The following is a 12,298-nucleotide window of genomic DNA, read 5'->3' on the forward strand; positions in this document are numbered from 1 at the left end:
CCTCCTGACTTTGGAGGGTCTCCAATCCCCTTGGCGTTTACATATACATACAAACCACTAAGAGTTCAGTTCAACCGAACCCAGACTGAAGTTTGTATCAGACCAGAGTTCGATTAGCGCTCAACTCACCAAACAAACCGAACTTTCTACACCAGTGAACTGGAGTTTGATCAAAGCGACTAAACACGGCTGGTGAACCTACTGGAGGCCCGGCAGGGTTTCCTCAAATTTAAGACCCTTTTAAGAAGACTACAAACTAAATTTACAACCTGTACCCTGACAGATGCTAATACATCCTTGCTAGCTAGCTAGCAAAGTGTCAACTAAAAATAGTGGCATAATCGAGTTGTTACAGCAATGGCACTGAGAAACCACAGCTGATTAGATTGGACTTGGACAGCTGCACAGCTCCCTGATATTCTGTCAACAGAAATGTTTGGAAAAATACTCAGGGCGCTGAAGCCTGTGGGCGTCAGAGTAACGACGCCGGTCTGAACTGGGACAGAAATTACATGTATGTGAATTTAAACTCAGGATCTTTGAGTTTAAATTGCAGTTCTTGACGTTAGCGCTCATTCCTAATACATTACCAGCAGACGAGGCTTTCCACTGCCTTGTACTTGCAGTTTGTTTTTGTTTTTAATGTTTTTTTTACATGTATTTTTAAATTTTGAACATGGAAATATTGTGAGCTACAAGCCACAATAATGTTGTTCTCTCTGAATTTGTGACCTGTTCAGCATCATTTTGTCATTCCTTTCCGGTAACGTCACGCACCATGATTCCTTCGTTCGTGTGTTCGTTGCAGCGCGTGTAGTTGGTCCAGGTCCGGTTGCTCTCAGGATGAACAAACCACTGACCGCTGTCGGTGCAAATCTTTGTCACCATTTCTGAAAGACAAAAAACGTTTTAAAAAACGTTTTTTCCCGTTAAAAGAGAAGGATTACTTCCCACTGTCACCACACGATAAAGGAAACTGACAGAAATGTTTAGTTTGTTGTTTTCCTCACCAGAAGGATCAAAATCCTGGAAGTAGTCCGGGCAGTGCTGCTCCGACGTGACTCCGGCTTGAGTGTCATCCCAGCACAGCCATCCATCCCAGGTCCGATTACACATGGGCTCTAAAACCACAGAGATGCTTCAACGGGCGAGTTTTTAAAGTACAATCCACCAATCAGACATAAAATTATCACCTTTTGCAGCCAAAACAGCCAGCAGGACTTGACCTCCAAGATGTTAGCAGTAGATACGTTAAGAGTGACCTATTACACTTTCTTTGACAGGTGAAGATACGTCAATGGCCTACACAAAACATGTTCATTGCATTTTCTGCACAAAATTAAAATTTTAATCTGCTCAGTTCTGCCTAATTAGATTTTTTTAGGACCTCTTGTCCCTTTAAATCTAAATAAGCTCCTGCTGGCCACGCCCCCTCCAACTCAACGTTTACAATTATACAACTGTACATGTTTGAAAGGCATTAGTAGAGCCTCCTGCACAACCAACAAGAATACAGCAAGTGTTTTCTGGATAGTAAGTCAATAACTAATATAATTTCTTGTCTTTTCTAGCAGCCATTGTACAGCTGTAGAACCAGCTGACCAAACATGTTGGAGCTCTGCTTCAGTTGCTAGGTAAGGGGAAATCTGAAGGCTACCATGTCTGCCGTTTGCGTTGTCCTTCATGATCTTCTGGTAGCACTCGAACTGCGCCGTGACGATCTTGTTCCTGGTGATCCCAAAGTCGTGGTAGACGTTGTTGGGATGCTGCTGCTGGCTTTCATTCACTTCCATGCTGGCCCTCACCAGGAACTGAAAATACAAGGTTACAAGCAAAACAAATAATCCACACAGTGTCAAAACTGAAGAGTCAGAAGCGTCTGACCGGACCAAACTCTGTTAGCCACTAGTTACTGATGACTGAGTGCAGCGGGAAATCATTCTCTGGTCTTTAACAGGAAACTATTTTACAGCACTCAGTGGGTTGGACAACATTTAGCTGGAATGTCAAAGTTTAAAAACCCAATGAAGATCCAACATGGAGAACTGTTGCATGATAGCCTGCATGCTAACGTTAGCTTGATAGTTACAATAGTATATAAGCACATTTTGATATGATAGCTAAATTTAACTGAAATGGAGTCAGTCTATGTTAGTTAATTTTCTTTGAAGTTGTTGGTGTTATTCTATGTTAGTTAGCATGATAGCATATAAGCCAATGTTAGCTTAATAGGTAGAATTAGCCATTTAACTATTTCTTGTTTATACATTGCTGTTGACAAACTAAATGGAGTTATTCTGTTTGTCAACATGCTAGTGATAGCCCGCATGCTAGCGATAGCCCACAAACCAGTGTTAGCTTGATACAGTAGCGTTTTAACCATTTTGTATACGAATACTAAGTTTAACATACAGAACTGAGTTAATCTGTGCTAGTTATTTTTATTTGCATAATACATATGCTAGTTAGAGCTAGTGTATTTTAGCATGGTGCCCCATTCAACCATGATACCAAGCTGACATTAGCTTAATTTGGAGATTAGTCTGTTAGCTAATTTTTGCTTATGTGTTGCTGTTTGCATATTGAATAGTTATTCTATATTAGTCAACATGCTAGTGATAGACTAATATGCTAACATGAGTGGATAAAGCAGGATAACATCTAAGTCCTAGACCATGTTTTTTGTTGTCTTACTGTTTTTAGGTTGCACAGAAGAATGAGTGCGACCATCCAGCTCCATCTGAAGCCGTCTAATTTCCTCTCCGCCATGTCAGCTAACGATGATTCACCAGCTTCAGGTCTGAAACAGGAAACAACAAACAATTAAAACCTCTCAGAAAAGCTGCTTCACTGATCTTCTACCTAGACTAAACTTCAATTTATGTAACTTTAGCCAGGAGGAATACAAATGTCAAAAAATAAACAACGTAAATCAATATTTACATGATCAAAAACAAACAAAACATGTCATAATTGAAAAAAACAGGCACATTATATAAAACAGTGTAATCTGAGTAAACTGTTGGATAATAACTGCAGGCATCGTGTGGGTCACTCAAAATAAGAAGCTCCTGCAGCGAATTGGGTTGAGAAATCAAAGGGACACCAGGGAAGAAGAAACAACAACGAATGCTTCCTGAAAACAGCTCATATTTTTGGCCGGTCTGCTGCTTTTTAAAAAGCCACACATCATTAGCATTCAGTTGCCGAACCTGAACCGAGGCAGGTGCTGTAAATCATGCGTGTTTACGGCCTTCACTTCTAAAGGCTGAGCTCTGGAGGTTGGTTGGACCAACTGGGGCTCCAAGGCGAAACATCTACTTTACAGGCTAATCTGTGTAAATTCAACTAAATACGATCAGAAGCAGGAAAAAGCATCAAGCTAATGTAAAGCTAACACATAAATGCAGGTTACTGAGAGACAAACTACCGGGGACTCATAGTAAATATTCAGACAAAAGCTAACAGCTAATCAAGTAAAGCTAGCAGCTTAACAGAGAGAAGTTAACAGAAAATCATAGTCAAGCTAGCAGCTAATCAGAGACAAGCTAATAGATGTTCAGAGTCAAGGGGAAATAATTTCCTCAATCTGAAAAAATAATAAAAACTTTAATAGCAATGTAAGCAAATCCAATGATAAACATTTGAACACTTTTAAATCACAGGGTATTAGCTCTCACACTCTGCAAACAGAAACAAAATGGTGGAAAATCTGCACCCTGAGCCCATATCAAAGACAAAAGAGAAATCCTCTAACTGATGAAATGTGACTCCAGTTTTGTTTGCATTTTGTGAAGTAGGAAGTTGCACTCGGTCTTCTTTGGAGGATTTTGTGCCATTTGCTTCAATGGCTTTCAGTGCAGCGCCCCCACAGGCAGGGAGGTGAAAGAGAAAGAAAATCACAGCGTATAAAAATGTAACAAATGTTGCAACTTTGGTCCCCAATCAAACTGAGTCTATCTGGAGTGAAAACTCTAATGAACAGTGAGTTATAGGTGAACCTGAAACTGAATAAAATATGCAATTACTGCAACTTTTTTTCTCCAACAATACGGCATAAACATATGAACCTCCTGAAGAGCAGAGAGGAGTACTTTGCTGATATCGTTCGGTGCTAGCTGTTGCTATCTTAACACAGTGACCTGATGAACATCTGCTGCTGGGTTTTATGAGCGAGGCCTTGTTCACTCACTCACCATATCGTGTTCAGCGTATGGAGGGGCCAAGCATGGACGAGACGGCCGCCAGCTGGTTTTCATTTCAAACGACGACGCTGCTCCTCTATCTGCTGCTACATCCCCACATAACAACAGTTTCTACTGAAACCAACAACACAAGCCAACGAGAGATTCCTCAACCTATCATTCTTGGCAGCAAGCAACCTTCAATTTGCATTGTTTGGGTAACAAATCAAAATTCTCTGGCTGCAGCAGGGCGAATGCAGAGGAATAAACGCGAAGGCGAGCGGGGGGTCATTAGTCCAACAATGGATCTGACCTCCAGGTCGCTGCGCGGCGTTACAAGAGCCTTTCTCCAGCAGGGAGGGAGGGACAGAGGCTGAACAGCATAGCTGTGATCTGCAAATTGGAAACAGCCATTAGAAGGTCAGCTGCTCCGTCACGCATGAATGGAAATACACAACGAAAATGTTCACAAACACACGGCGGCGCCCGCCCTGCCAAGATCCCCAGCTGTTTCTTGGCCAATCCTGGTTTGAGTCCCGTCTAGCGGACGTCAAGAGAAGGCTTTCCCAACGCAAACGCTGCGGATCGGTTCTTCTAATTGGCCTAACGTCAATTTATTTAATAAAATTAGATCCGTCAGTCATTTTCTCACCCAGCTCAGTTTCATTTTCTGTTGGTCAAACCAGTCAGGATGAGCCGGAGTCTCTGGTGGCTCCATGAACAGAAACGTCTGCTTTCCGTCACAGTTAAACTAGAAAGTGTTTCATTTTTTAAAATATGCATTTTCTTATGTTCAACCCCACTGAACATGAACTTTGAACATTTATTTTAATTATGTTAAAGAGTAAAGCTAAGTTAAGCAGAGCTTAGCTAACAGCTACTGAGAAGCTGCTTACAACTCATAGTAAAACTAGCGGCTGATTAAAGTTGCTAACTACTTGCTAATTAGAAGCTACAAGATACAAGCATAGCTGTTAGCTGCTACTCATAGTAAAACTAGCAGCTAATCAGAGTCCAGCGAGTGGCCAGTAGGCGTCAAAATATCAGAAGACAAGCTAACTGCTCCACTGCTAAGCTGGGTGCTTGTTGCTCGTGAAATAGGAAGTTGTGCTCAGTGTCTTAAGAGGTCTTTGTGTCGTTTCCTTCAGTGGTTCTTGGTCCAGCGCCCCCACAGGACAGGAGGGGAACAACAGCTGATTGACCAAAATCGAATCAGGTCTCCCGGACTGTGAGGTGTGTAAACCCTCTTAAAGTAATTTAAATAGTCGGCCTTACATATGTTAATCACAGGTCTTAAATATTATCGTTTCAGGGCTATTAATCTGGTATATTCTGGTATTTGTTGTTGTTGTGGGACTTTTCTATCAGGTAAACGTTTGTGAAATGTACAAACATCTTCGTTGCGTTCTGTAACTCGAGGGAGTTGAAGCTACTGTTCAGTTGCTGCTAACATGCTAGCTAGCCACATAAATTAGCAGCTACTTCTATATTTATATTCACTAGATCCATAGTTTTTCAGTCTTAAATTTGATTCAGTGTTGCATTAAAAAGGTGTTAAATTTGACTTGCTGAAACCTGCTGCCACCACGGTGGTGAGTTCAGGGTACGATGTTTGTTTTCCTCCACGTAGTGTTTGGTCTCATCTGAGCAGAACATCTTTGTTTTATTCCACTATGTCATAGTTTTTATTCTCTAGCCGCAGCTGAAAGCTGAAAGTCTGACCTCCACTGAAGAACAACAACATTGATCTGCGCGAGCCGCGTGAACTGTGGGTGGCCCGTTTTATCTGGAGTCCCTCGGAGAGTTTCACCTGGGTGGGTAGCCGTGTACACTAGACACAGGAGATGACATCACCCATGACGTCTGCTCGCATGCACAGCGTTATCCAAGGCCTGTTCAACATCTGCCGTCTTCTCACCTGCTGCCAGATCCCTGCCGTCCTTATCGGTGTCCCACTATCACTAGCTAGCAGCTGCTTCTCCCACAGGAGGCAACCAGGAAGTCTCTGGATGGCGAAAGGAATCCAAGTTCTGCCTATTTCCATAAAGCTTACAGTGTTATTGATTTAACTTTATGAATACAGATGTCACTGAGGGTAAGGGGACAATTAATTAAAAAAGCATAATAATATCACGACAACTTCCATTTGGTCCCAGTAGAAAAAAATACAGAAAAAGTGTTTGGTCATACTAACAAGGCTCAAGCTAACAGCTACTAAAAGACAAATTACTCATTGCAAAGCTAGCAGCTAATCAGAGTCAAGCTAGCAGCTAATCAGAGTCAAGCTAATATCTATGAAGAGATTAACAGCAACCCAAAGTAAAGTTAATCAGTCAAGCTAATAAAAATACTACAGTCTATTTATACTAAAGCTAGCAGCTAACAGCTACTCATGGATATGCTAATTTTTGCAACTTTATCCTCATTATTTCAACTTTATTCCAGCAATATCATAACTTCTCACATTATTATCATATTATTTCGACTTTACTCTTGTAAAGTCGAATTGCCGCCAATTCTTTGTCTTACATATAAAGTGGAATTTACGAGATAAAATATGTTTGTTTAACCAACGGAGGCAGTCAGTTTTTACAGTGCACCCATCACTCAGCTGTTAAACTACTAACGGCTGACTATGGGCTCTACTGGAGCAGACAGCCTGACTAACTGACCAGCTTCAGGAGAGAGCAGAACTCTAAAAAATGTAATCCTGCATTTATCAGGCATTTAGTCTGAATTTCTGCCTCAGTTTCAACATCTGAATTATATCAGCAACAGAAGGAAAAACAATTAAATCACTTGTAGCTAAAATGTTTCATTTGCTGAGCTTTAGATGCTGCAGCAACTCGTTTTGTTTTTCACAAACCAACAAAGTGGAAATGTGTTTCTGCTGCCTGGAAGGAAGGAAGATGTTCCTGTCTGCTGATCTTCTTTCTGCTCCGGCCTGTAAACATGGATTCGATGGAAACTCCCTCCGTCTGTCCGTATGAGGCCGTGTCTGATCAGGCCGGTCCTCTGAGAGCACGTTTCCCATAAGTACACATTCCTTCAGTTTACGGTCAAAAGCTGCAGTGCAGCATCTCAGTGGATGGAGCGAGACCAGGGCATGGGAGACGACCGACGGGGCAGCGACCGACGGCTGGGAAGCAGAATCCGGAAAAATACGGTCATTCTGTGGGAAAAAGCGACAAGAACCCGATTCTCCCAAACACACGCAGCCGAGGGAGGCGATTGTTTTCCAGCTTTAACGGCAGACAATAAAAAGATACCAGAGTGTTCAAGTCATCAGACCCACACCCTGCGCAGCGTGCCAGCGACCCGAGGGCCGCACATGGATCCGCTTACTGCAGAGACCCGATCCAACACGGGATCCGCTTACCGCAGAGACCCGATCCAACACGGGATCCGCTTACCGCAGAGACCCGATCCAACACGGGATCCGCTTACTGCAGAGACCCGATCCGACGCAGAGACCCAATCCCACATGGATCTGCTTACCGCAGAGACCCGATCCGACAAGGGATCCGCTTACCGCAGAGACCCGATCCAACACGGGATCCGCTTACCGCAGAGACCCGATCCAACACGGGATCCGCTTACTGCAGAGACCCGATCCGACGCAGAGACCCGATCCCACATGGATCTGCTTACCGCAGAGACCCGATCCGACAAGGGATCCGCTTACCGCAAAGACCCGATCCCACATGGATCCGCTTACCGCAGAGACCCGATCCGACAAGGGATCCGCTTACCGCAGAGACCCGATCCCACATGGATCCGCTTACCGCAGAGACCCGATCCAACACGGGATCCGCTTACTGCAGAGACCCGATCCGACGCAGAGACCCGATCCCACATGGATCTGCTTACCGCAGAGACCCGATCCGACAAGGGATCCGCTTACCGCAGAGACCCGATCCCACATGGATCTGCTTACCGCAGAGACCCGATCCGACAAGGGATCCGCTTACCGCAGAGACCCGATCCCACATGGATCTGCTTACCGCAGAGACCCGATCCCACATGGATCCGCTTACCGCAGAGACCCGATCCGACAAGGGATCCGCTTACCGCAGAGACCCGATCCCACATGGATCCGCTTACTGCAGAGACCCGATCCAACACGGGATCCGCTTACTGCAGAGACCCGATCCGACGCAGAGACCCGATCCCACATGGATCTGCTTAGCGCAGAGACCCGATCCGACAAGGGATCCGCTTACCGCAGAGACCCGATCCAACACGGGATCCGCTTACTTCAGAGACCCGATCCAACGCAGAGACCCGATCCAACACGGGATCCGCTTACCTGAGAGACCTGATCCAACACAGAGACCCGATCCGACACAGGATCCGCTTACCACAGAGACCCGATCCGACAAGGGATCCGGTTACTGCACAGACCCAATCCGATGCAGAGACCCGATCCGACATGGGATCTGTTTACCGCAGAGACCCGATCCAACACGGGATCCGGTTACTAATAGAACATTTCTATTACTCTCAGATTTTCTGAGGAATTTGCCTCTTCTTGTTTTCTACAATAACCCCAAAATGTTGTAGCAGATTTAATGTTTGCTGCACTAAAAGAAAATCATCTAGTTTTCAGTTTCTTTTAAACTTTATTTCCAGTAACCAGAACAGGATTTTGGTGACTTTGATTCAAAACATTTGTTATATTTAGCCGAGTTTAATAAAAAAATAAAAGCTGATTTTGCAGCAGCAAAGTAAAAGTTTCTCCAAATTTTCCCCCTGATTACAGATTAAAATTCTCCTTCTGGATCTTTGAGTTGCAGCTGGGGGCCGCACCAATCAGTCCAAGGGCCACAAAAGGCCCCTGTGCCGCACTTTGGACATCGCTGCTCCTGATGTTCACTGGGTCCCTGAAGCTGCAGAGACAGACGGCCGGAGGAAGAAACAGGAATCCCAGAACGATATGAATATTGGAAGAACCTGTCACTGTGAATTTGGTCCGGTGGACCGGGTCAGAACCGCCTCGGTCCGTTTTCACTCCAAGCTCAGATTAAATGTTGATTAGCAGGAAGGCAGAAGGAAACACGGTGCTGAACTTCTCCTCACGATTTCAATCTTTAACGTTTTCCAGCACCAAACATTATAATTCCAGCTGCATCAAAGTGGGTTTTATGACAAGATGGCTGCAGTTTAAATGGTAATTCTGATTACAAACTTGAAATTTGAAAATTTGTTTAAACTTTGAGTGAAAATAAAGGAGTTATGAATGAATTAACTGCTAATTTGGATTTGGGCTAAAAATGAGCTGCGCTAACACAAAAGCACTAATCATAAACGTTAACTACGCTAATGCTAAAGTGCTACACCAACACGGTATGGAGTGGTAGCTAATGCTATAGTGCTAACTTTGCTACCTATTATATCTTCCATTGGTGGGCAACACTAACTAAAAAGTTAGCGGCGCTAACCTAAAAGCACAAATCATAAACATTGGTTCCCCTACTACTAAAGCGCTACAAGGTACTTAGCATAAGCTAATGCTAAAGTGGAGCTGCTACAAAACAGATTTCATGTCCTTCAAAGTAAGAGCATGAATATAAACTGTAACTATTTAAAAAATTCCTAAGTCGAATTCCCCCCAACATGTATTTAGGGGAAGCTAACTGTGCTAAACATTGTCAAAGTTAGCATAAGCGCTAAAGGAAAACTGTGTTGTGCAAACATGCTAACAGGTCAATGCTGTACCATGTCCTGAATGAATCCATCAGCTGTTAGCTAGCTCTGCTGATCCTGCTCTTTTGCTTTAGCTGCTCCTCTTTCCGTCTTTGTCTGGATTAGAAACTCGGGCTGAGAGACGCTGGTGAAGGTTTGAGCTTCCTCCTTCCCTCTGGCATTTGAAACGACAGAGAAAGTCCAGTTGGCTTATTGAAGCATCATGCTGTCTCCTCTCAGCTACTGGCAGTCCCAGTGAAAATACAAAACCACAAGGCAACTGGTGGAGGTCAAAGGTGCTCAGAGTTATGACTAGCAGAGGAACATCGTTCCCAGCTGGATGAGTAAATTAGGGCTGGACTCGTTTGTATTAAAGTGAAACATAAACAACATAACTCATCTGTCCGGTGGACTCAGTGGACCTCAGAGGTTCCCAACAGGCTCCCGGCGTTTCACACAAACACTCTGACATCCAGTAGCTTAATCTGACTGGAGGATCCATGAGACTCATAAGGGAAAAAATGATTAATTAGCAAGCTAACTATTTAGTTGGCAAGCTAAAAAAAAGAAAAAAAGCTTTTTAGTTTGTACATATTTAGCTATTTAGCTGCGTGCTACATAATTATGCAGCTATTCCAGAGCTAAATATTTAGCTAGCAAGCTAAATATACAGCTACAAATATTTAGCTCAAATTTAGCTAAATATTTAGTTGACTCTAATCTAGATAATGATTGCATTTGTAAAGAAAACATTTAGCTTCAATCCAAATATTTAGTCTGGAGCTAATTGTTGTTTGTACTTGAATTGTCCAAATATCAGATTTAAATCTGGAACTCAGAGATAATCTGGATTATGAAGATGCTGTTTGAGGTGTTGACTGAAGCTGGAGAACAGGACGGTTGTCCTGACGCTACAACAGGGTCTTCCCAGAAAGATGACCCTCTGCGCTGCGCAAAGGAAAAAATAGCACAAATACTGAGTTAAAAATATCCAGGTCAAAAATAAAACCGAGTTCTGCAGGTGCAGAGCGGATTCAGCGGTTCGAACTGGTGGAGAAAATCCAGATCAGCTCTGAAATATTCCAACAAGGCTCCATTTTCACTCCTTCATAACTCTGTCAGCAGCTGAACCCGGTCAGCTGCCGTCGCCCCGATTCCCTTCGGATAACGCAGGGACAAAAATAACTCTGGACAAACCGGCCGACAGGATATCCGACTGAGAGTCCGAGACACTGCAAAAACAAAACCGTAGAAATTACAGCGGCTAATAAAGGCTGTGATGTTGGAGGACAGAGGGGAGGATCTGCTTCACCAGGTTCAGGGATCTGTCAAAGGCGTCCACAAAGACAAAAGTGGGAAAATTCTCAAACTGCTCAACATTTTCATGAATTTCTTTTTATCATCAGAAGAATTTTGATTCATTGTGACGACATGTTAACATTCCCCAAAGCTAAAGCTAAGGTTTTACTATTTACCTCAGAGAGCAATAACCAGAGGTTAATAGGATCCGCTAATAAGCTAATTTTGCTCATAGGGAAGCTAATTTTTCATTTAGCGCTTTAGCTAATTATGACAACGTTACTTCCAGTGGTGGGCACGTTTAATTGATTTTCACTGAAGTGTGTAAATAAATAAGTCTTAAACGCACCAGCTTTTACTCCGTGCAACATTTCTCCATTAATGATTTATTCATTTTTTCCTTATTAATATTCTGAAGTGGGAATATTTCCTCTGATCTTCTCAAACAGAAAAAGCTTCAGATCTGCAGAACAGAAGCCAGATGTCGTCTTTTAATCGCAGCTCATGAGTCCATCGATTAACTCAACAGGTGAAGATTCGTTTACTGTAATGTTCACTGATGAATTATGATTCAAGCCAAAAGAAAGACAAAAAAACAAAAAAAATGGGAACAACGACGGCACTGTTTAGACAAACAGGCTGGTTATAAATCAGATCGATGAAACAACGTCTGGAAAATACAACAATCTGCACCAATAATCTGCCTTCAGTTCTGAGTTTCAGTAGAAAAACGAGACAGAAAATAAATTATTTCTAGGCTTAAAGAACCAGATATGGAGTCACTTTGGTGGAAAAACTAATTTAAAACCTCGTGGTTCAAATGAGAATTAAAAATTTTAATAATTTACCTAAAAAAGGAAAAATACTTAAATGTAAAACCTAAGGTGTGCTGCACTGCAAAAACACAAGATGTTAAGAGTATTTTTGGTCTAGTTTCTAGTGATTAGAGAAAATAATTAAACTGGAAAACTAGCAGTTAGCGGCAAGCAGCTAGCATCGCTTCAACACATTCAAATGGGCCTCGATCAAAACTTTTCCACTGGAATCAAATGTTAACGCATGGTTTTAAAGTAATTTGATCTTTTTATGAAAAACTGATTATCTGCAGCCATTTTGCAGCTTCATGAGCT

General features: G+C 42.8%; 1 protein-coding gene across 1 annotated transcript in view; it reads right to left on the minus strand.

The window, feature by feature from the left end:
• calcrla (calcitonin receptor-like a) overlaps positions 1-12,298 on the minus strand; it is a 31,116-nt gene that overhangs the window by 14,775 nt on the left and 4,043 nt on the right. Inside the window, exons 2-5 of the mRNA XM_014987016.2 lie at positions 2,695-2,800; positions 1,658-1,811; positions 1,011-1,121; positions 778-890 (exon numbers count right to left, since the gene is read on the minus strand). Of these exons, the coding sequence (XP_014842502.1) occupies positions 778-890; positions 1,011-1,121; positions 1,658-1,811; positions 2,695-2,769 (453 nt within the window). The 5' untranslated portion in view covers positions 2,770-2,800. The remainder of the gene's footprint in view (positions 1-777; positions 891-1,010; positions 1,122-1,657; positions 1,812-2,694; positions 2,801-12,298) is intronic.

This window comes from Poecilia mexicana, unplaced genomic scaffold (assembly GCF_051168715.1).
Source record: "Poecilia mexicana isolate PSO_F unplaced genomic scaffold, ASM5116871v1 scaffold_2, whole genome shotgun sequence".
Taxonomy (NCBI): Eukaryota; Metazoa; Chordata; class Actinopteri; order Cyprinodontiformes; family Poeciliidae; genus Poecilia; species Poecilia mexicana.